Source organism: Chiloscyllium plagiosum, chromosome 21 (genome assembly GCF_004010195.1).
Source record: "Chiloscyllium plagiosum isolate BGI_BamShark_2017 chromosome 21, ASM401019v2, whole genome shotgun sequence".
NCBI classification, from domain to species: Eukaryota; Metazoa; Chordata; class Chondrichthyes; order Orectolobiformes; family Hemiscylliidae; genus Chiloscyllium; species Chiloscyllium plagiosum.
In genome coordinates, this window is record NC_057730.1 from 33,214,621 (window position 1) to 33,238,937 (window position 24,317).

At 40.2% G+C, this 24,317-nt stretch overlaps 1 protein-coding gene across 1 annotated transcript in view; it reads left to right on the forward strand.

Moving 5' to 3' along the window:
• LOC122560734 (probable helicase with zinc finger domain) overlaps window positions 1–24,317 on the forward strand; it is a 396,873-nt gene that overhangs the window by 194,033 nt on the left and 178,523 nt on the right. The window contains exon 20 of the mRNA XM_043711726.1: window positions 20,524–20,707. Within this exon, the coding sequence (XP_043567661.1) occupies window positions 20,524–20,707 (184 nt within the window). The remainder of the gene's footprint in view (window positions 1–20,523; window positions 20,708–24,317) is intronic.

The following is a 24,317-nucleotide window of genomic DNA, read 5'->3' on the forward strand; positions in this document are numbered from 1 at the left end:
ATTAAAGGATTGGACATTCTGGAGGCAGGAAACATGTTTCCGCTGATGGGTGAGTGCCGAACTAGAGGACACAGCTTAAAAATACGGGGTAGACCATTTAGGACAGAGATGGGGAGAAACTTCTTCACCCAGAGAGTGGTGGCTGTGTGGAATGCTCTGCCACAGGGGGCAGTGGAGGCCCAGTCTCTGGATTCATTTAAGAAAGAGTTGGATAGAGCTCTCAAAGATAGTGGAATCAAGGGTTATGGAGATAAGGCAGGAACAGGATACTGATTAAGGATGATCAGCCATGATCATATTGAATGGTGCAGGCTCGATGGTCAGAATGGCCTACTCCTGCACCTATTGTCTATTGTCTATTATATCTGATGCAGGCAATAGATATAATGTTGCCCATACCTTAACAAGGGCTATGGTGAAACAGAATATAGGGCTGCTGAAAATGTATTTCAGCTGGTTGACAGGTTTGGGAAGCCCTTCAGTACAGTCCAGATAGAGTATGCCACATCTTCCCAAAATGCTGTAATGTCATATTGCTGAGGAACTGGGGAATGGGAGCAATCTTCAACAGGGGAGGACATGGACATAACAGCCTCTTGAACTGACAGTCATCTTGGTGATGGTAGACCCACAATGCTGTTTGCAAAGGAGTTCCAGGATTTTGACCCAGTCACTGTGAAGAAATGGTGATATATTTTCAAGTCAGTGGCTTGGAGGGGGTGGTGTTCCCAGATGGCTTGTCTTTGATCTTCTAGATGATAGTAGTCAAGGGCTCGGAATGTATTGTTTAAGGAGCCTTGGTGAATTTCTGCCATGCATCCTGTAAATGGTACACACAACTGCTACTGTGTGTCAGTGGTGGAGGGAGTGAATGTTTGAAGACATCAAGTGGGTTTCATTGTCCTGGATGGCATCAAGTTTTTTGGAGTGTGTTGGAGGTGTAATTATCCAGACAAGTGAGGAGCATTCCAAAACATTCTTGACTTGTGTCTTGCAAGTGGTGGTCAGTCTTTGAAGAGTCAGGAGGTGTGTTACTCATGGCAAGGTTTCTGCTGTTGGTGCATCATTTTAGTATTAACTGTATTATGGTATTCATTTATGTATGATATATCAGTAACTAGAAATAATGAATAGTCACAATGTCAGTATTTATATCTCATCTCTGATAGGCCTTGTGAAGGTGGCGATGAGCCATTTTTTTGAACTATTATATAGTTAGGAAGGAAATTCTGGGGGGATTCAAGATGGTGGTGACCCTATAGTTCTGCGTTTGCGGAGCTCTGCCCAGAACCCAGACAAAGGGGAGCATCTACCCTCCCTTCTCCTCTTAGACTGTTAAAATAGTTTTTCCTGTCTACTAGAGTTACTATGCACCAGACTTGAGCAGTTTGGTGCATTTTAACATGACTAAAGGAGAAGGAGCATGGAGCTCGCAACAGGCAGGGACCCACCCACCCCTGCCGTATCGGATGCACCTGAGGCCTCCGCAGCTGCCCTGGGGGACTTACCTGCAGGTTTGTAAAACTCCGAGAGAGGATCGATGCATCGATGGAGGAGACCCGGGCCAGGTGAGAATCGATGTCGGTCATGCTGCAGAGATTTAGAGATTTAGAGTCTCGAGCTGTGTGTTGAAGGGGCGGAGCAATAGGCCGCGGCTTCTGAGACCATGGCTGAAGCTTCTGCGAGTGAGGTTCAGGCCCTAGAATACTGAATGCAGGCCTTGGAGGGACAGATCGATGACTTCGACAAGAGAGGACGTCAGAAGAATATCCGGTTGCTGGGGCTTCACGTACGGGAAGAAGAAGGCCAGCTTGTCAGCTTTTTGGAGCAATGGCTCCCACAGTTTCTGAGGCTGGAGTCTAAGGTAGGCTGGGTGCGGGTTGAGCAGGCCCACCGGGTTGCAGTGTGCAGGCCCGGATCAGACCAGTGCCCCCACCCAGTCCTAGTGCAACTCCAGCATTATAGAGACAATCAAAAGATGCTGGAAGCCTTTAGAGCACTGGGGAAGGATCCCCAGGCTATGGCATACAAGGGATCAAAAATTATGTTTTTTCAGGACTTTTACACTGTCGTGATTCGCAAGAGGAAGGCCTTTGATGAGATAAAGAAGTGTCTGAGGGACCTGAATATTCAGTATTCTATGAGATACCTAGTGATACTGCGTTTCAGCCACGGATGGTCTGTGTTTAGCTTTGGTTCGCTGGAAAAGGCAAAGGACTTATTGGATGCTTTAAAATAGACTGATTGGCCTGAATTATCTGGACAATTACTTTATTCTGCCCCTTCCCCCCCAACCTTTTTCCTTCTTTTTGTTTTGGTCTGTAATTTGTTTGGTTTACCTGGTTTTTGGGGGGTAATTTTACTTTTCCTTTCAATATGTGTCAGGATTATAATTTTATATAATTTTTCCCTTTTTTTATGTTGTTGTTCTGCCAGGAGTGCCTAGGGTTACAGTGTGGAAGGGATGGATTGGGTGCCCACTTTTAACTTTCTTGTCATAAGATATTGCTATTTGTTTTTCTTACTTTGTGGTGTATGGGGTGGGGGCATGGCTCCAGCTAGAAGGAGTCATGGTGGGTTTGTTGGGTGGTAGGCATGCCCCCTGTGGACAAGGGGAAAAGTCTCCTTTTAGTCATGTTTCATGTTGTTATTTTCTAGAAGTAGTTGTTAGCAGTTTTGATTTAGTAGTTTTAAAAGTTGTGTTTTTAAATCTATGTGAACTGTTTATGTTTTTACTTGGCGCGCTATGAATGGGGTTCTTCCTCCCGGGAGGGTTCAGATGATCATGGCTAGCCATTTATTTAAATAGCGCATCTGGAATGTTAAAAAAGATATTGTCAAGTCTTAGAAAAGAGAAGGTCGTTGTAGCCTTATTACAGGAACCACACTTAACTGATAAGGAGCATTTGAAGCTGCAACAAGGAGGACTCGGCCAGGCGTTTTTCTCATCTTTTAACTCGAAAAGTAGAGGAATGGCCACTCTCATCCAGAAGAAGCTCCCATTTCAGCTGCTAGGCCAAATAAAGGATGAGTCTGGGCGGTTCATAATACTTAAAGCTTTAATACATGGGGAGGAATATGGGATTCTGAATATATACTGCCCCCAGGCAATCTCTTTAAATTTGTAACAGATGAGTTCTCCAGATTGATGGCCCTTGGGGCGCGTCATACAATTATAGGAGGAGATTTCAAATGCATTATTGACCCCGAGGTGGACAGGATGCCTAGAGGTCCTGTGGGTATGTTTCCATAATCTAGGCAACTGGTGGACCTGAACAGGGAGTTGGGATTGGTGGATGTATGGAGATGTCTTCACCCCAAGGGTAGAGATTTTACCTTTTGTTCTAATCCACATAAGTGTCATACCAGAATTGACGTGTTTTTGCCCCATCAACCTTTTTGAACTTGGTATTGTCCTGCAAAATAGGGAATATAGCTGTTTCTGACCATGCGGCAGTGTATATGGAGGTTAAGGTCGGAGGTGGTGAACTGGATTCCCGGCACTTGCTTATGGACCCTTTCCTCCTGAAAGATAGTAAGTTTATAGAATTCTTTTCACAGTTTAAATTTTTTTTGGGTATCAACTCAGGTATGGCCAGCAACCCATCGGTGCTGTGGGAGACTGCCAAGGCCAAGGCCAATGTGCGGAGTTTGACCCAGAAACAATAGAGGGGTGAACAGCAATGTCTGCTCGAGGCTCGCCTGAAGGCAGCTGAGTCAGCATATTTTGATAGGCCGTCCATAACTAAATTACAGCGGATCACAGCCCTCAGGGCTATTTTGAATGCTGCACTTATCCAAACAGCGAAGAGAGAGATCTTATTTGCAAAACAGAGACTATTTGAGTATGGTGATAAGCTGGCTAGGTATTTAGCATACTTGGGCAGAAAGAAGAATGCTCCCCAATCCATTACATGTATTAGAGAGAGTGCTGGTACTTTGACTTGTGATGCCAAAAAGATTAATGCAGCAGTTAGAAAGTTCTATTTTGAGCTGTATAAGTCGGAGGACTGTGAGGATAGAATAGGTAGATGCAGTCCTTTTTTAAGAATTTGGACCTTTTGGGTATAACCTCGGAACAAGTGTCCTTTTTGAGTGCCCCCTTGACAATTCGGGAAGTGCAGGAGGTGGTGAGGCTGCTCCAGAGTGGTAAAGCGCCCGGGCGAGATGAATTTCAAAGTGAGTTCTATAAGGAGTTTATAGACAAAGTGGCTGGGCCATTTTTGGATGTGTACAATTATTCAGTCAGGGTAGCCTCCCATTCTCTTTGAGAGAAGCAAATATCTGCCTAATCCTGAAGAAAGGGAAAGCCCCAGAACATTGTACTTCATACAGGCTTACATCGTTATTGAATGTAGATTTCAAAATCTGTCAAAAATACTGGCATTAAGGCTGGAGAGGGTATTGCCGTTTATTGTAAAGGAGGACCAGACAGAGTTTATTAAGGGTCATACGTCTACCAATAATATTAGAAGAGTATTAAATATGATTCAAGTATGTCAGCAAAGAGCGATATCAGGTTTGGTAGTTTCCCTAGATGCAGAGAAAGCATTTGATCAAGTGAAATGGCGTACCTCTTTTATGTCATGGAATGGTTTGGTCTTGGAGAGGTTTTTACAAAATGGGTGGCAGTGCTGTATAGTAGCCCAAAAGCAGCGGTGCTGAGTAATGGTATAAGATCAGATAGTTTTAGTGTTGGCAGAGGCTGTTGTCAAGGGTGCCCTCTTTTGCCACTATTATTTACACTGGTGATCGAGCTGCTGATGGAAACCATTCAGACAGATCCCAATATAACGGCCCCGGAGGTAGGATGAGGCAAGCATAAAATGACTCTTCATGCGGATGATGTCCTCTTTTTAACTGATCCAATGACATCCATGCTCCGCTTAATATGTGATTAATTTATTTGGTGTGTTTTCAGGGTACAAAATTAATTTCATGAAATTAGAGGCCATGCCTGTGGGGGTGGTCTTACCAGTATGTCCAACTTTGAGGATGGAATCCATTTCCCCTTTCAGTGGTCCCAGGAAGGTTTTTTGTACTTAGCATTTTTATTACCCTGGTTTTTGACCAGTCATATAAGGCCAATTACGCACAGTTGTCAGAGAAAATTAGGCAGGACCTTTAGCGCTGGGAAGATCTTCTGATATCTTGGCTGGGCAGAATAGCTTTGGTCAAAATGAATGTTCTTCCTTGTTTATTATATCCCATGAGAATGCTCCCTTTGATTTTGCCAAGGCAAACTCTGCGCAGGCTTTACAGCTGGCTCAAATCTTTTATTTGGCATCATAGGCGGCCTCTTATTAAGCTGGATAAATTGCAGCTTTCTCAAGAAAGTGGTGGGGGTGGGTGAGTGGTCTAGATTTTCCGGACTTTAGGAAGTACCGAGTTCCTTCTTATCCTATGTGGCTGATTGGGCCTCTCGTGATCCACGATCAGTCTGGTTGGATATCGAGGCCTCTCAGACAAAATTCCCCGTATTAACCTGTTGTTTATGGACAAGATGAGAACTGTTACAGATTACTGTAAATATCCAATTGTCCTAAACAGAGTCAAAGTTTGGAGGCTGATGTGGCAGGGTGAGGGCAATTTACAAAAAACCTCCCCTTTCACTCCTATAATGGGAATGTTGGGATTTCAGCCAGGTTTGATGGACTCTGGCTTTAAGCTTTGGGAATCCAGAGGAATCTCCTGTTTGGGAGACCTATTCGATTGGGAGGTCATGATGTCCTTCGAACAGCTGGGTCAGAAGTTTGGGCTACCTAGGAAGGATCTCTTTCACTATTTCCAAGTTAGAGACTTCGTACAAAAAAAGACTACATTGATGGTTAACTTTATAAATTGGACATGGAGAGGAGAGTTCTCCAGTCCCCTTGGTTAGCACTCTGTATCACTTACTCGGTAGTAATGTGTCAAAGGACATGGAATGACTATATAAACGCTGGACTCAAGAATTAGGGGTGAAAATCTCCTCCAAAATGTGGGTGGATATTTGGGAAAATGTTAGGAAGATCTCTATTTGTAATAGGACTCAAGCTATTCAACGGAAGGTACTCTATAGGGTTCATCTGACACCAGAATGGCTTCTGAAGTTTAAGACAGGAGTGTCCCCAATGAGCCCCAAGTGTAAGATGGAGGTTGGTACTGTCAGTCATTGTTTATGGACATGTATATTGGGATGATGTAGCGAGTGCTTTGTCAAAGGTTTTGGGAATGGAGATTGGGTTGGATCCGGGGTCCCTCCTTTTGGGTTTTCCAAATTTTCTTTCCTTGGATATACATATGAAGAAACTGTTTACTGTTCTTTCTTCCTGAGAGAGGAAGAACATTTTAATGAGCTGGCTATCGGAAAATCCTCCAGGACTCTCGAGCTGGCATAGGATAGTTATGGAACACATCCCCCTGGACTTCCTTACGACTATGGTGCACCAGAAAATGGAATCGTTCCATAGAACATGGCAGCCCTTTTTGAACTGTATTGAGTAGAAATATTGGCTATATCTAGGACCTTTGTCTAGCTGTGGGGACTGTGCCTGTCGGTTTGGGGGCCCCTGAGAGGACAAATTCCGTATAAATATGGGTCTACTCACTATTGCTCCCAGTGTTGGGGAGCTGTGATGAAAGTGCGCTGAGTGTAGTAATTTAATTGAATATAACTTAATGGTATAATTTTACTTTGTCTGTTTATTTTTTTTCTTCTTTCTTATTGGTTATTGATTGAACTATAGTTTTTATAGCTTTTTTTGGTAGTTTGGGGAGTAGATTAGTAATTTGATTTTTCTTCTTGTTTTGTTGTTGCTATTATATTGTACAGTGGTCATACTATTTTGTACTAGTTTTGTAACTTTGTAAAAAAAAAAACCTAAAATCTTTTTTGCAATAAAAATATTTATATAAGAAAAGGAAATTCCAGGATTTTCACTTAGCGAGTTTGAAGGAATGATGATAACTTCCAAGTCAGGATGTCAGAGGATGCTGGACCTTCTAAACAGTGAAGTTTCTGTAAATTAGAACTCTCCAACGTTACATGTTTAAAGCCTTAACTAGTGCAACCTTTCTGAAAATGGAAATTGAATGTTTGTGGGATCTGTGATGTAAAATGTATTTTACCTATTAATAGCAGTTTTTTTTTAGTTTAGATTTCAAATTGTGGCATTTGGGTATTGGTCTCTTTTTATAAAGTGGTGTAAGATAGACTAGATCAGTCTTTTCAGAAGACATATCTGCGTGCAAATGACTGAAGAACTTCTGGATTGTTAATGGAAGTTTGTTTTTATTGTGAGATCTTACAACAACCAGAAAGGGGGAGGGGTGAAGTTAAGCCACAAGCTTAGCAGAAGCAAGGATTCACAATTTAAAACATAGATAGTCAAAAGCTTCTGAATTCAGTTTGAAAAAGACCTAACTGAAATCAAATGTAAGAATAGTCTCTCTTGGAGAAAGGAGTTTGTTCAGAGCAGTTAAAAGAATACATTACTTCATTGTAAGGGTTTCAATTTGTGAAACTTTCAGACAAGCAGTGTTTGGTAAGAAATCTACATTGTTTCTTCAAAGCTGAGAAAGTCTAAGATCTCAGTTGTGGGAGTCAAAGATAAAGGCTTTGCAGAACCAGAAACAGAAAGAAGCAGTTGAACTAACCTAATGATTTGATAGGGAATGGAAATATCTCTGGATTTTGATTAACTATAAAGTTATGGTGTTAGATAGTTAATGTTTTGTTTTGGTGCAAGTTTGAAATCTTTTCAACTGTTATTAATTATAATTATTAGTATTATCGGTTTGTTTTATTTTATGTTTCTTTCTTTTGCATTATAAAGTTCTGTTTTATTGTCTGGACTGCTTGTATTTCATTGAAAGACCACCACATTGAAGTTCAAAAAATAACTAAAAGTTATGATCAATCAAGCTAGATTTTATTCTGGGATATAACTTGTCCAGTAGTCGCATCAGTTGCTATGGGAAAATGTTGTTCAACTTCAAAGATTGCATGAAAAGATGTACAAAGATGTTTCTGGGGTTGGAGGGTTTGAGCTGCAGGGAGAGGCTGAATAGGGTGGGGCTGTTTTCCCTGGAGTATGGGAGGCTGACTAGTGACATTATAGAAGTTTATAAAATCATGAGGGCCATGGATAGGATAAATAGCCAAGGCTTTTTGCCAGGGTAGGAGAGTCCAAAACTAGAGGGCAAATCTTTGAGATAAGAGGGTAAAGATTTGAAAGGGACATAAGGGGCAACTTCTTCATGAGAGAGTGGTGCTTGTATGGCATGAATTGCCAGAGAAGGTGGTGGAGGCTCGTAATTACAACAATTAAGAGGCATCTGTATGGATACATGAATAGGAATGGTTTCGAGGGATATGGGCCAAATGCTGGCAAATGGGACTATATTAATTTAGGATATCTGGTCAGAATGGATGAGGTCTGTTTTCATACTGTACAATTCTATAACAGCTATCTAACATCTAATCACTGCATATCCCAGAACGTACTGTAAAGTCATAAATGTATTGTTTGATTATATTGCATATCATAAGATAATTTTAGGAGGAATGATTGACCCTAATTCTTTATCTAGTTGGAATAACTTGAAAAGCTCCTGTTGTAAAATCCAGCTGTTATTAATGGTGCGTGGGGTTTTCACATCCATTCATTAATCTGGAAATCCATTTGGTGTGTTGACCATACTTTGAAGAAATCTTAGATATTGGTTTTGGTTTTCTTCTTTAAGAGTTTGAATCCCTTTTAGAATCTCACAATTTAGCTTAGTCATTTTCAGGATTTTCCTTTTCTCTAAAATTATATTTTATGTCTATGAAGATTGCCTTTCTCTTTGGAATAGAATTGCCTGAGATTTTTCAAATGTTTGCTCATAATTAGTGACAACTGAGTTGTTCTTTTCATTCTTTCCAGTTCTTAATGTCTTTTTTTTAACTCAGTGACCGGACTGGACACAATTTCTCAATATGGTTTTGGCTCAGAACCCTGTAGACTTTTCATGATTTCCTGTAACCCATATGTCCTGTTTTAGCATATTAAATTGGCTTTATTGAAATACTGTTCTGCATCAGATGAATGTGTGGAATGTTGAGTCTATGGCTCTGTTTCTCGCTCCTAAAGTTTTGCAGTTTTCGGATTGTCATGCTTTATCAAGAGGACAAGTACTTTCTCGACTTGCTGCAGCAGCAGGAATGGGGTTCAAACAGGTGTACTTAGTTTTGTCATACACATCATGCGTGTTCTGATCCCACATGCACAGATGCACACACCACAGCCCGCGCACACATACGCACCACATGCCATTCCCCATACACCGCACGCTGCACACAGATAGGCCCCACACACCACAACACTTCCTGCACACCTGCATGCAATACACATGTGCAGACACGTGCACATGCACGCACGCCATGCGCACACATGTCGCACACATCTTGAAACATTTGGTGCTGGTCACAGAGCCTGCTGAGGAAGGCTGGTTAAAAGGCACTCCTCAGTGCTCAAGGACATTTGTCCCAGTTGTGTTAAATATTAGGTCATTTAGCCCACATTGCATACCACCACCTGGTACACCGCAGACACAAGTCCCCACGCACACATGTCCCACACACTCCACATATCCTAATGTTTAACAGTCCACTCACAGAGTTGTTATCGCCCAGAGGAAGATGTTATCCTTTTGTCTCTGCACCACCTCTCTAAATGAGTATTAAGGCTCAGCACTATTATCTTGCCTTTTCCCCATAAGCTAAAAAAAATTCTATTTAAATAATCATCTAATACCATCTTGAATGCTTCAGTTGTACTTGTCTCCACCATGCTTCAACGATGTTTGTTGAGATCCTAATTGGTCTCTTTGTGAAAAGGTTTGTTTTGCTGCATCACATTTGTTTCTTTTGCAAATTACCTTAAATGTGTGCCCTCTCACTCTCAATCTTTTTATGAGAGAAAACCCACTCCCTATTAAGTCTGTCCAGACCCCTCATGATTTTGAAAAAACTGCTATAAAATCTCTTAACTTTTTCTCTTCCCCAGGGAACTAGTCCCATCTTTCCCAAACTGTCTGCATAACTGAAGTCTCTCATTCTTGGAATCATTCTTGTAAACTTTTCTTGCACTCCCTCCAATGTGTTTACATGTTTCCTAAAGCACCTACTTATGGTCAAAACTATGGTGCTCAGGACTGTACACAATACTTCAATGACTATGTCTAATGAGTGTGCTTTACAAGTTTGGCATAACCTCCTTGCTCCTCTCTTCTATGCCCTGTTAATAAAACCTAAGATGCTATATGTTCTGGATGTAAGTTTGCTCACTGATCTAGAAGTTTTTTTTCATTGAGCAAGTTTTTTTTCATTCTGGTCCTATACTTTCCCATAAGGGGAAACATTCTCTCAGCATTTTCCCTGCCAAGCTGCTTAAGAATCCTTTTGTTTCAATGAGATCACCTCTCAGTGAGCAAACTTACATCCAGAACCCTAACCTGAGCTACAAATCTTCTCAAAACTCACTAATAGTGTATGTTTTATTAATTGCTGAGTGAATCTGTTCTGTCTCCTTTTGTGACTTAAGCATATTTACATCAAGGTCTCTTGTCTCCTGCACACCCTATAGGGGGTTGTGCCCTGTATTTTATACTGTCTCTCCAGGATCTTTGCACCAAATGAGTCACCTCACAGTTCTCCTCATTGAACATCATGCTACCTGTCTGTCCATTCTACCAACTTGTCTTTTTGAAGTTTACACAGTCCTCCTCATAGTTTACAATGCGTCCAAGTTTTGCATTGTTATGACCAGGCGTCAGGCAAAAGTTATGATGCTGGAGGGGACAACCCCAAATGTTATATTCCTGGATGAGGAGGGAAAAACAGGCTTCACTTCTTTATTCAACTCCCTTGTCATTTTTGTTGATTGCAAACAAGGTTACATTATAACAAGGTATTCCTTCCCTTGTGGATATTGTTTTAACCTGGCTTTTTTGGGTTAAAGAAAGAATTATTTTATTAGTTACTACAGCAGGGGAAGAAAAATAGGACACGTTGCACATATATATTTTCTCACTCCTCGTTCCTAATCTGTGTATAAGTCTTTTAAAAAACAAATCAGTCTTTAGCTTGTCTATGAAAAGTAAATGGTGAAACATTGAAGTTGAGTGGTTCCAGTAGTGCTGACCTCGGTGGTTATCACCTGGCCTGGACATTCTTGGTTCTTCCAGTTTGTTGATGGGAGTTGTCTTGTTTCTTTTTTGATAGTTGATTTACTGACTTTTGACTTGCTCCTAGCAATCAGCCAGAGAGAGTGACTTTTTATCTGCAGTAGTGAGCATTACAGCACACAATACACTGGACTAGAATAGCAGACTAGCACACACCAACCTGGGGTATTAATCTTTTAACACCTCTCATATGCATTCCTGGAAGGGGAAAATGCAACTTTGCTTTCACAATGCACTGCTTTCTTTTACTTTACATAACATCTGCAGGCTGCTGCTCTGTAACTCTCAGGAGGTGTTTTCAGCTGAGGGGGTAATTGGCTTCCATTATCTCTGCAACCACAATAGATTACAATTTAGTTTGTCCATACATTTCTTCCTTTTGAAGTGTCTCTTTGTGAAGTTCCTTGACACCTTCCAGGTGTACAATTACATGCTCTCTCACAGGACCGAGGAAATACACACACGAATTCTCCAGACAGTCACTGAATTACAGTCTTAGAATTTTCTTTTTGAGTCATCTTAGGCTTGTGTATGGCCCCGCTTTTTAAACAAAGTATCACAAAACTTGTTTCTTTTTTCTAAAAGCTTTTCCTTTTCTCAATGATACTATGTGTGGTTTTTTTCAGAGGGGTAATAAACTGCTCCCGGTTCCGATTAGTCTGGTTTGGTACAGAGATTAAAGGGTATAAAGAGGCCTTTTTGTTTATACGTAAACAGATCAGACATCAGGCAAAGTGGTCATGTTTTAGAAGTGACCTGTATAATAAAAGGGGAGTGGTCAGCTCCCTAGCTAAGCAGTTTAGTTCAGTCCAGAATTGGTTGGGAGTTCAACAGTGAGCAAACTCTCTCTCTTTCTTCCCTTCTAACTTCAATCTGTAAGCATCTGCTCCATTTTTTTTTTTAAACTGTATTTCAAGAGGGTTTGCTTATTAGGACTGTTGTGTATATTCAGACATTATAATTAAGTCTAGTTTGGATAGACTGAGTGCTGTTCTTTGTGTTTCATTGTGTAACCTTGTGAATGAATTTTTGTCTATTTTAAAGCCTGGCACTCAACCTAGCTACCTTAATTTTCAGTGTACACTTACCAAAACAAATTGCCAAGTTCTAGTCTGGGCTGCCTGCTTAAGAATGTTCTGATGGTCTGGCCTAGTTCATAACAAAAGAAACCTGTGTTAAACATTGATTATGTCTGTATGTAATTTATGGCTATGATGCATTGTCCAATCAGTATAATTCGCAAAGGTCGATCTTGTCCCCTGCACAGCAAAGTTGACATCAATAATATTTATCAGGAAAAGCAAGGGTCCCAAAACAAATCTCTGAAGAACTCCTTTACAAACCTTCCTCCAGCACAAAAATAATCGATTAACTGTAACTCTCTGTTTCCTATCACTCAGCTAACTTTGTATCCGTGTTGCGACTGTCCCTTTTATTACTGAGATTTAACTTCCCTCAAGTCTGTTGTTTGCACCATGTCAAATACCTTTTTGAAATCCATATATACCCATTAATAGCATTGCCCCCATGAACACTCTCTGTTACCTTTGCAAAAAAACTCCAGCAATTTAGTTAGACATAATTTTCCTTCAGAAAATCCCTTGGTTGGCCTTCCTTGTTAATGTTAATTTCTCCATGTGAATCTTAATTCCATCCCAAGTAATTGTTTCAAGAGGTTTCGACACAATCAAAGTTAAACTGATTGGTCTGTAATTGCTGGGCACATCCTGACAACCATTTTAAAGTAAGTGTGCTACATTTGCAATTCTCCAGCCCTGTGGCACCACTTAAGGAAAATTGAGAGATTATTGTCAATGTTTGTGCAATTTCCTCTCATTTTGTTCAGTACTTTTGGATGTATCTCATCTAGTTCTGGTGACTACCTACCTAGTACCACAACCTCATCAGTTTGGAGCCCTTCTAGCGACTGAGCTTCCTCCTCTATCACCATGGCTTGGGTAGCATCTCATTGCTCTGTAAACACAGGTAAAGTATTCATTTAACACCTCAGCCGTTCCCCTGCCTCCATATATAAATACTTTTTCATTTTGGAAGGGAGAACAGAATATTATTTACGTGGTGAAAAACTGCAGAAAGCTGGAACACAAAGGGACTTGGAGGTACTTATATGTGAAACAGTGAAAGCCAGCACACGGTTGCAGCAGGTAATCACAAAGGTTACTGGAATGTTGGACATTATTTCAAGGGGGTTGTAGTGTAAAAGTAGGAAAGTCTTACTGCAACTGGGCATGGTGCCGTTGAGACCACAGCTGCAGTATTGTGAGCAGTTTTGGTCCCCTTATTTAAGAACAGATATTATTTCATTGAGGTAGTTCAGAGAAAGTTCACTAGGATGATTCCAGATATGGAAGGATTGGCTTATGAGTCAAAGCTAAATAGGTTGGATTCTACTCACTGGAGTTTAGAAGACTGAGAGGTGATCTCATTGAAACAAAAGGATTCTTAAGCAGCTTGGCAGGGAAAATGCTGAGAGAATGTTTCCCCTTATGGGAAAGTATAGGACCAGAAGGCAACATCTCAGAATAAAGGGTGCCAATTTAAGATGGAGAGCAGGAGGAATTTCTTCTTTCAGAAGGTTGTAAATCTTTGGAACTGCTTGCCACAGACAACAGTGGGACAAAAATCCTTGTGTATAATATATAGATTGAGATAGATAGATTCTTGATTGAAAGGGGAATCAAAGGCTATGGGGAAAATCAGGAGAGTGGAAGTGAAAAATGTTGAATCAGCTGTGATCCATTGAATGGTGGAGAAGGCTTGAAGGGCCGAATGACCTACTCCTGTTCCTATTTCTTATGGTCTCTTTTGTTCCTTAATTAACTCCTCTTTTTACCACACTTTTACTGCTTATGGGTATATAGAAGACTTTGGGATTCCCCTTTGTTTACCTTCTCGTCTTTTCTCTAAATCTCTCTTTGCAGATCTTGCTTGCTTTTTCATCTCCAACTCTCAACTCCCTTCTTTCTCCCTCCCCAAAAAAACCTTCAGTATTTGGCTTCATTCTTAATCATATTTTCTACCTGATGCTGTCGCAATCACATTTTTTTCTTCTTTAACTTAATTTCTATCTCATTTTTTTCATCCTGGGAGCTCTAGGTTTATTTGCCTTGTTCCTTTTGAGGTTTATATGCCTCAGTTGGTTCCAAAACATCTCCTCTTGATGATTTTCCAACCAAACTTTGGCTCCCATCCATTCCAGCTCAGTTCTTGCCCCATTGAACTCAACTCTCAGTCCTGGCTCTGTTCAGGTGGAGCCGATCTGGCTTGCATTGTACGGGTGCCATCACTTTCAATGTCCGAGGAATCTGAAGCCCTTCCTCCTGAATCATCATTCTAACATGGATTCATCTGTCTTGTCCATCTATTTCTTCACTCTCTTGCACATGATACTGGGAATAATTTGGAGTTTACTAGTTTGATTACTCCCTAACTATGGTTCAATATTCTCTTCCCACCTATATTGTTGGTACCAAACAGGGCCACGACCTCTGCCTGTTTACCCTCCCCTTGAAGAGTGTACTGCAGCTGCTCTGTGATTTTCTTGACCCTGGCACCAATGAAGCAGCATACCATCCTGGAGTCATGTCTGTAGCCACAGAAACATCTGTCTGTTCATCTAGCTAATGACTCCCCTATCACAGAGAATCCCTACAGATTCATAGAAGAATCATAGAATTCCTATAGTGTGGAAACAGGCCCTTCAGCCCAACAAGTCCACACCGACCCTCCGAAGAATAACCAACCCAGACCCATTCCCCCACCCCACTGCTCTACATTTATCCTGACTAATGCACCTAACCTACACATCCCTGAATGCTATGGACAATTTAGCATGGCCAGTTCACCTAACCTGCACATCTTTGGAGTGTGGGAGGAAACTGGAGCACCTAGAGGAAACCCATACAGACACTGGGAGAATGTGCAAACTGCACACAAACATTAGCCCGAGGCCGAAATTGAACCTGGGACCCTGGTGCTGTGAGGCAGCAGTACTAAACACTGAGCCACCATTACTCTCTCACATGTGCTTGTCTCTTGCTGCACTCTTCTAAGGAATCACCACTTTGATTTTCCATGCTAGGCACAAATTAATTAATGTGAATGACCTCAGGGGACTCCTGAACTACCTGCCTGTGTGTCTTAGATTTCCTAGGCAGTCACCCATTCCCGATCAGATTGAAGCCCCTTATCTGTGGTGTGACCTACTTCTCTCAATTCCTTAGCTGCACAGTTCTTTGCTTTGCAGATACACTACAGTGGCTGTAGCCGATGCTCAGGTTCTGAAATCTGTGGCTCAAACTTGTACATCTCAAGATACTTCCAGTGCATATAAAGTCACATAAAGTACCCACGACTCCCTACATGCCACAGGATAAGCATTCTGCTTGATCATACTGCCCTGCCATACCTTAATCTTATTTTTGTATTGATTACTGTAAACGTACTGTTATATTGTGTTAAAAGTTTATATTTTTAAAAATTTCTCTGCTTTATGACACAGTCCCTTACAGCATCTTCCTTCCAGCTTTACAAACACTGCACTCAGCAAGCTTAACATTTTTGCAGGAAAACTTACTTTCCCTCTAATCTTTAGTTCTTTAATTAAAACCAAATATTTGTATACAGTCCCACATCAAAGTTAGAGAATCCTGTTGGAGCTGTCATTGAAACTGAACTTCCAATGCCCCATAATGACAATGACAGGCTATAGAATTGGTTAAGCATAATAATGCTAGAATGATAGCACATGGAATTTTGCAACAAACAAATATTGAAACTGCAAAGCGCTGAGTTTTATTTTCCAACTTGGAGAAACCGGCAGGCTGTTCTATCCCTTCTTTTCCCCCTCTGCCAAAGAAGCTGTCAAGTGCTAATGTTTTAACTAACCTGATGGCATGAACTTTCCAGAGACTTTTATGAAATCTTTCAATGAAAATTTAGATCTATTGTCTTTAAAAGGTATAAATCCCATGCTGTAATTTAAGGCTGATGCTCCACCGAAAATGGAATCTGTTTTAACTCAGCACTAAGTTCAAATGGTCCAGCTCGGGTTCCACCTCTTTGAATCATTTCATGTGTCTCTTCTCCTCACCCATACCAAAATGGGAGCAGGATTTCTGGATTCGGGATCCTAACAGCATTTTGAATAAGTTTGAGAGCTTCCATGATTTTGCTAAAATCCAGGTCTCAGATTTGGGTCTCTTTCACTCCCAATCTTAGCTGTTTCAACATTATTCATGGACCATCTGCCCATTCTACTTACATGGTCATATAATTATCCACATTAAATTTAATTCATTGTTACTCTGCCCACAAAGTATTTTCTCCAACTCATTTATTAGTTCCTGAGGTTACCTCCTGTGATCTGACTGCCCCTTCTGTCTTGGTAACTTGTATAAATCTGATAACTAAAAATTGAATTCTGAACAATTGTCACTCTAACATTGTGCTTTGAGAGACTTAATCCAATACCTGTAATTCATCCAACAAAACTACAAAAAATGTTATAGGGTTCAAAGTTTGTGAGAAGATTTGTAGCTCGGGTGCTCGTTGTTGTGGTTGTGTTCGCCGAGCTGGGAATGGGAATTTGTGTTGCAGACGTTTCGTCCCCTGTCTAGGTGACATCTTCAGTGCTTGGGAGCCTCCTGTGAAGCGCTTCTGTGATCTTTCCTCCGGCATTTCTGGTGGTTTGAATCTGCTGCTTCCAGTTGTCAGTTCCAGCTGTCCGCTGCAATGGTCGGTATATTGGGTCCAGGTCGATGTGTTTATTGACTGAATCTGTGGATGAGTGCCATGCCTCTAGGAATTCCCTGGCTGTTCCCTGTTTGGCTTGTCCTATAATAGTAGTGTTGTCCCAGTTGAATTCATGTTGCTTGTCATCTGCGTGTGTGGCTACTAAGGATAGCTGGTTGTGTCGTTTCGTGGCTAGTTGGTGTTCATGGATGTGGATCGTTAGCTATCTTCCTGTTTGTCCTGTTGGTACAGAGAACACCGAACGGAGAATTCACCACAAAGGTATACAGGAAAGTCACACACATAGACCAAGTCCTAAACTACGAAAGCAACCACCTCAACACACACAAAAGAAGTTGCATCAAGACACTATTCAAAAGGGCCACAACACACTGCAGTACACCAGAACTGCAAAAAGAGGAAGAAGAACACCTATACAATGTATTCGCTAAAAACGGATACCTGCGCAATTTCATCAACAGATGTCTAAGGGAAAGACAACGGAACGAGGACATGCCGCAATCCAAAGGACTTGCCACACTACCATACATCAAGAGCATTTCCGAACTGACAGCCAGACTACTGCGACCACTAGGACTCATAACAGCACACAAACCAACAGCCACTCTCAGATAACAACTCACCAGAACGAAAGACCCAATACCCAGCATGAGCAAAACTAATGTAGGGTACAAAATCCCATGCAAGGACTGCACAAAACACTACATAGGACAAACAGGAAGACAGCTAACGATCCGCATCCATGAACACCAACTAGCCACGAAACGACACAACCAGCTATCTTAGTAGCCACACACGCAGATGACAAGCAACATGAATTCGACTGGGACAACACTACTATTATAGGACAAGCCAAACAGAGAATAGCCAGGGAATTCCTAGAGGCATGGCAGTCATCCACAGATTCAATCAATAAGCACATCGACCTGGATCCAATATACCAACCATTGCAGCGGACAGCTGGAACTGACAACCGGAAGTGGCAGATTCAAACCATTACAAATACCAGAGGAAAGATCACAGAAGCGCTTCACAGGAGGCTCCCAAGCACTGAAGATGTCACCTAGACAGGGGACGAAACGTCTGCAACACAAATTCCCAGCTCGGCTAACACAACCACAACAATGTTATAGGGTGTTCATGGGCAAGTATGTGCGACCGTTTACACAGCTGGGATAGGCCCTCAGTGAATGGTTGTGAGGATATGGGATCTGGGAGATGGGACAAAATGGCTTCTGCATTACTAAATTAGATTGCACTGAACTAGACAGAAACAAGAAACTGCAGACTGATGTAATTCCAATAAAATACAGAAGTAATGGTTAATTCTAAATTGCAGCTGGAGACAAAATGGTTCCCTGCGCCTACGTGACTACCTGCAGCTAGTCTCTAAAGCTAAATAAATAGCTAACCATTAGAATGCAGAAGTAGACCGATAAAACCGTTATGATCTAAGTTATTTACCAGTTAATATCATTGGATCAAGCAACTATCAATGAAGTGATATCATGTATTGGTTGATTGTTACTATGCAATCATGCCCCATGTCAGACTATGAACAATGTGTATATATAAACCCTATGCAAACTCTGTAAAGTCGTCATATTCTTTTGATGGTTTAGAAGTACTCATACTTCTGGGCTAATCAAAGTCTATTGACCCAGACCGTATCATAGAGTAAACGATTGCTTGTGTGATTGTGTGATTGACAAAGAGTCATTCACAGGATAGATAAAGATAAGTTTAGAGAATTGAAATAAGACTTTAAGAGAGGAGAGCTAATGTAAGAAGTTGGATTTGAGAGATTAAGAAAAACTGCCAAGAAGAGCAGGAGACAGCACGCAGAGTGACTAAAATCAGACGTAAATCCAAAGACAAAAGCCACGACTTTGTGAAGCATACAGGTAGGAGAGAAACTGTTGAAATTCATACAAAGACAGAAAACAGGTGAAAGTGTAGGAAAGCAAATACTTGTATTTATTTGGAGCTTTATCATGTTAGCAAAAGATCTTGGGGTAATTGAATACTGAATTAGTTTGTGAAATGCAGCAAATGAGGTCAAGCATACCATTCTAAGGCAAGGGACAAACAGAAATAATTGGAAGTAAAGAAATGGACAGAAACATTCTTTTAAAAAAAAGTGATCAATAAATGGGTTTGCCTGTGAGCAGATGTTAATTACTTTAAAGCACATTACATGTTGTTCACACAGAATAGTATGCAACAGTGCCATTTGAAAGAGGGGTAGTTCTTTGAAAGACCATTTTTAGAGACATAACTGCTGATCCTTGTAAAGTAACCAGTCATGAAATAATGTCTTCAGTGATATTAATTAGTTAGTTATTCCTTAGCTAGTTAGATATTCTTAATCAAAGTATTCAGATGTGTGCAAGTAGGACTTCAACCCAGGCCTTCTGACTTAGAAGTAGGGATACAACCACAGTGTTACAAGAGCCCCTTAATTTATTTCCTTTTTTTTATAAAGAGATATCAACCTGTTCAGACTTGTTGTGACATAGAGTCATAGAGATGTACAGCATGGAAACCTGTCCATGCCGACCAGATATCCCAACCCAATCTAGTCCCACCTGCCAGCACCTGGCCCATATCCCTCCAAACGCTTCCTATTCATATACCCATTCAAATGCCTCTTAAATGTTATTGCTTTTAGTGCCTTTCTCTTGGCAGAATAGATTGAGTTTTAAGTAAAAACGTGTGGTGCTGGAAAAGAACAGCTGGTCAGGCAGCATCCAAGGAGCAGGAGAGTCGATGTTTCAAGCATAATCCTGACAAAGAGCTTATGCTCGTAACATTGATGCTCCTGCTCCTTGGATGCTGCCTGACTGGCTGTGCTTTTCCAGCACCACACTTTTTGACTCTGAAGTCCAGCATCTGCGGTCCTCTCCTGAGCTTTAAGTAAAGGTGGCTGAACTTTCTTATTTACTGAAGAATCAATCCCATAATGAACATCATAAAGGACATATGCATTGATGTTTGTCAAAAGCATTTTTCTTGAATCAGACCTGGTGTCAAAACTGGAGCTGGTAGTTATTATGTTGAAGACAACTTTGCACTTCATACATAGATTTCTTCTACACAACATATCTGGTTGTGTTTTATTTTGAGCTCCAGGGCTGAGGGACACTTAATGACCATCTATTTTGTTAATAAATGTTGCAATATGCAACTGCCGCAATGAATTTTATCTTTTTCAGTCAAAGGGCATTTTCTTGAAATGTTTGTAATGCGTGGGTATAGTGATATCTGAAGTGCAAAATTACCATGGTGAGTAGTTTACTTATCAGAACAGACCAATCTAGGAACTGAACCTGTCTATATTGACCATTAAAATATCAAAGACCTTTTAAATCAGTTGAAGTCTGAAATAATTCTAGTTTTTGTATAAGTTAGTAATTGTGCCATTTTGGTTTCTTGATGTAGCATTTTAGGAGCATTTAAATCAACCTGTTTGCTTTGGGAGGATAGGAATCATGGGAGGATAATGGATGTACTACATTTAAATGCAATCCATTTCAGGTTTTGGAAATAGCTGAGCAAGTGGAAGAATTGCAGAAAAGATGGCCAGTGGCCTGGGGGAAGCTGGATGAAAATAGCATAGGAGTTGTGACGCCATATGCCAATCAAGTCATGCGAATCCGTGCAGAGATGCAGAAAAAGAAACTTAATGACGTCACTGTTGAACAGGTTTTGAACATACAAGGTAAGTGCCTTGAACATCTTTTTTGAAACTTTACCAGTAGGTTTGGTAGTGGCAGAAAAAGCAAATCCATTGGAAATCTCTGTCAAAATTGTGTCCGATGCTCACAGATCTACTGTGCATTAAAGTATTCTCTGCTTTATTCCATCTTCCTAAAAATTGCAGTTTATTTTTGCATCTTGCATCTTAATTTAATTACTTTATGCCAAAAACTCTACTAAACAAACAATCATTGCACATTATTTGAGGCAATCTAATTCCTGCTGTTTCTCATCTGTTGTTAGTTCCATTTGTTAAGGTGTGAGATATATTGTGAACATGTACACTATGAAGACAGAACTTCCCTAAGTTTACAGTTACTCTGAAAAAAAGTTTGTTTATTTCAGTGATTTATAAAATCCTTATTTTCAAAGGTTAATCATAAATTAAAGAACACATTAAAATTACAGTTCACAAGATGTGATTCCATGTACTTTTAGTTTCTTCTTTCTGCTGGGCATGAATTGAACAGAGTATAATTGTTTCTCCATAAAGAGGGAAGGGAAAATGTTCAGTCAATTGTCTTAAACCAATCATTAATGTCCAAACAGTTGTTCAGAAGTACCATGTAAGAGGCCATGGGACAATTGTGCAGTGGTTCTGAGAGGAAAAGAAGATGTAAAACATTTTTGTATGTTTCAGAAAAAACCTTTATATTTTCCCTCCCTCTCCTCCCTGCTGGGTGGACCTTCTTTAGTCTGTGTTACCTCTGATGCTTTGATCAAACTGCAGCCCTTCCTCATTAATGAGCTTTAACAATAAGCAAGAGTAATTTGTTCTGATGGGAGTATCACATCCAAGTATATCTGTGCCTCTGCTGGCATGCACGCATACAGATCTAATTTTCAGCAAGTCTGTGGATATTGATCAAATGTTGAAACATGTAGGAAAGTGGAATGAAGGCCACCATCAAATAAGCCATAATCTTACTGAATGGTACAGCAGATTCAATGGGTTGAATAGTTTCCTCATGCATCTATTTCTTATAGTTTTACAAACATCTCATCAATCATTTTTTGTGTGCTTTCCCTCCTCGGGAAGTTGTTGTATCATGTCTTTCACTCTACTGTAAATGGTGTAGTCAGACTGGGTTTTGTGGGATTTTCATGTTGTTGAGCTGTCCAGTGCCCCATAATGTCTAAGTGTTATCAAATGAAACATTTGAGCTGGATAAGACATTAATTGTGAAAATAAATGGGCTGCGATTTCCTACTGTTCTGATACTGAACACAAAACAAAAGACAAAATTGACTCCATTGAAGCTTTTAATAAAATATGTTATAATAGTTTTCTTAAAATGCTGCTTGACAATTTAAATGATAGTATCCACCCCGATTTTGTTTTGTCTCCTACTGGTACTATTTCTAAAAATACCAAATTGATTATCAACCAGTTGTCTTTTCAAGGTTATAATAGGTTAATGAGCGTTTGTACTAGCCTGAAGCTAATTGCTGGCTATTGATGCATCCAGATCTATAATGAGGTTGATTAAATTGTCAGTTATAAACAATTTAATATCGTATTGTAATCACAAGACATCATGCTTTTTTATTTTGACTACCTGAGATCTGGATTCATTCACACTTCTTAAGTCCAGGCAACTTGACTGAGTTGCCTAAAATTAGGGATCTTTAATTGCACTTTTGTGCCAAACCATCAGGTTGCTTATATCAGATCATGTATTTGTCAGTAGTGAAATCTGCCACAACACAGTCATTGCATGACAGTTCTTGACAGCATGACAGAAGAGTTCAAATTGAAAGAACTGTCTGTACTCACATTGATGTAATGGCCAGAGTAAGCACCAGATAAGTTGACTTACGTAGACTGAGTTAAACCACAGTGCTACACTATATGTTGAGAAAAAATCTTTTTCAGAGTCTTTATGTTATCTATATCCTATCTTGGATTGATGTCGAAGAAATGAACCAAATCCAGGAGGGAACTCCTCCAAATCTCTTTTTTTTCCAATTTCTTTCTATTTAACCTAATTTACTAATCTGTTCGGCGAAACGCCTCTGGGACAGGTGGAACTTGAACCTTAATCTCCTGGTCCAGGTTCAGGGACATTACCACTATGCTACAAGAGGGCTCCAAATGCCCTCCTTTTTAAAATGCATCATTGACAATGAAAAACCGATGTGACCAGTTTGACCTCTTATTTTGTTTAAACCTGCAAATGTAACAACTAGTCCTAAATTTCACCTTGAGGAACTTCTGATCAAAGCATAAAATAAAATCCTCCTATAGGGAATTGATATAATTCTCCTCACATTTAGAAACAAAATGCTCTATTTATTGACATTGGAAAAATGATCAACCTTTACGATCATCAAAAATCTTATCTGAATCCAGATTGGGGTTGTCAAAATACAAGCACATTATGTTAGTTCCACTTCATTATTCTTCTTTAAACCTGACTCTTAAACATATTTCATTATTATATCAGATCTCATATTGTGTAGCTCATAGTGAGTTTGATATTTTGAAATGGCTCATGGGGCACCCTAGAGAGTATTGGAAAGAGGTTCTGAAGTCTGGAAATGTAAGCTTCTGGCAGATTGAAATGTAGGTTAGGTAGATTGAGAAGTTGTCTTGGGATCTGGAGGTGGTAGTGATGAATGAAACAGTCTTTCTGAAACAGCTTCCAGAATGACTGAAGAGTATGGTCAGACTCTGGCAGTATTAGGTTATAGAAGTGGTCAAACATAAATATGAAAAAAAATGTTTTACTCTCCAGTCGGTTAGAGGGGTTCAGGGGATATTCAACTGGCTGTTGGCCTTTTTATAAAACATATAATATCTACATTTTGCTACAATTCAATCTTTGATCAGCCATCCCTGGTCCACCCAAAGATGCATTGTCCTGTTGGCATTGCTTTTACTATTTTCCCAGTTGTCGATGGTTTCTTCCTGTTTGTCTCTGCCTACGTGCTGTGATTGACATGGACAGTCCAAAGAAATCTAATAACACAGAGTGTTATTCTGGCAGGGTTTAAATCACTTGGAAAAATAAAAAAACAATTCTCTTTAATCCGTCTGCTGTGAAAACAGTCTCAGTAGTAATTTTTGGTTGGTTTCTAACAATAAAAAAATCCATCGCTCAGCACAGGTGTTGCCTGAATTCATAATAGAAAATACGTGTTAGTTAATATCTCAAATCTGAAATAAAGATTAGAGAATCCATCTTCATTTTGTTTAGTTGAGTCCATGCATACATTTATATGAAAGGTGATGGAAGTGTTGGGTGGAAACTGACAGGGCCCTGAATTATGTGGGTTATGGGGGCATTTGAGGCAGAATCTCATGCACAGTACAACGAGACCTGTCTTGATATTGGGAGCAATTTGCTGCATCCTTTGTCAGGCAGAAAGATAAGTTTCTTTCTAGGGACAGGTGAGTTGCCAATTTGTTATTTGAAAAATGCCTTATTAATATTCAGCTTCTGATCTTACCCAACATACCAACCAAACTAGGTATCAAGAATTCTTGATATTGCAGCTAAAGTAGGTACCTGGTGACTTTAGCTCGCCACTGGCTACAAAATCCCACCATTTAGTTCAGTATCAAGCAA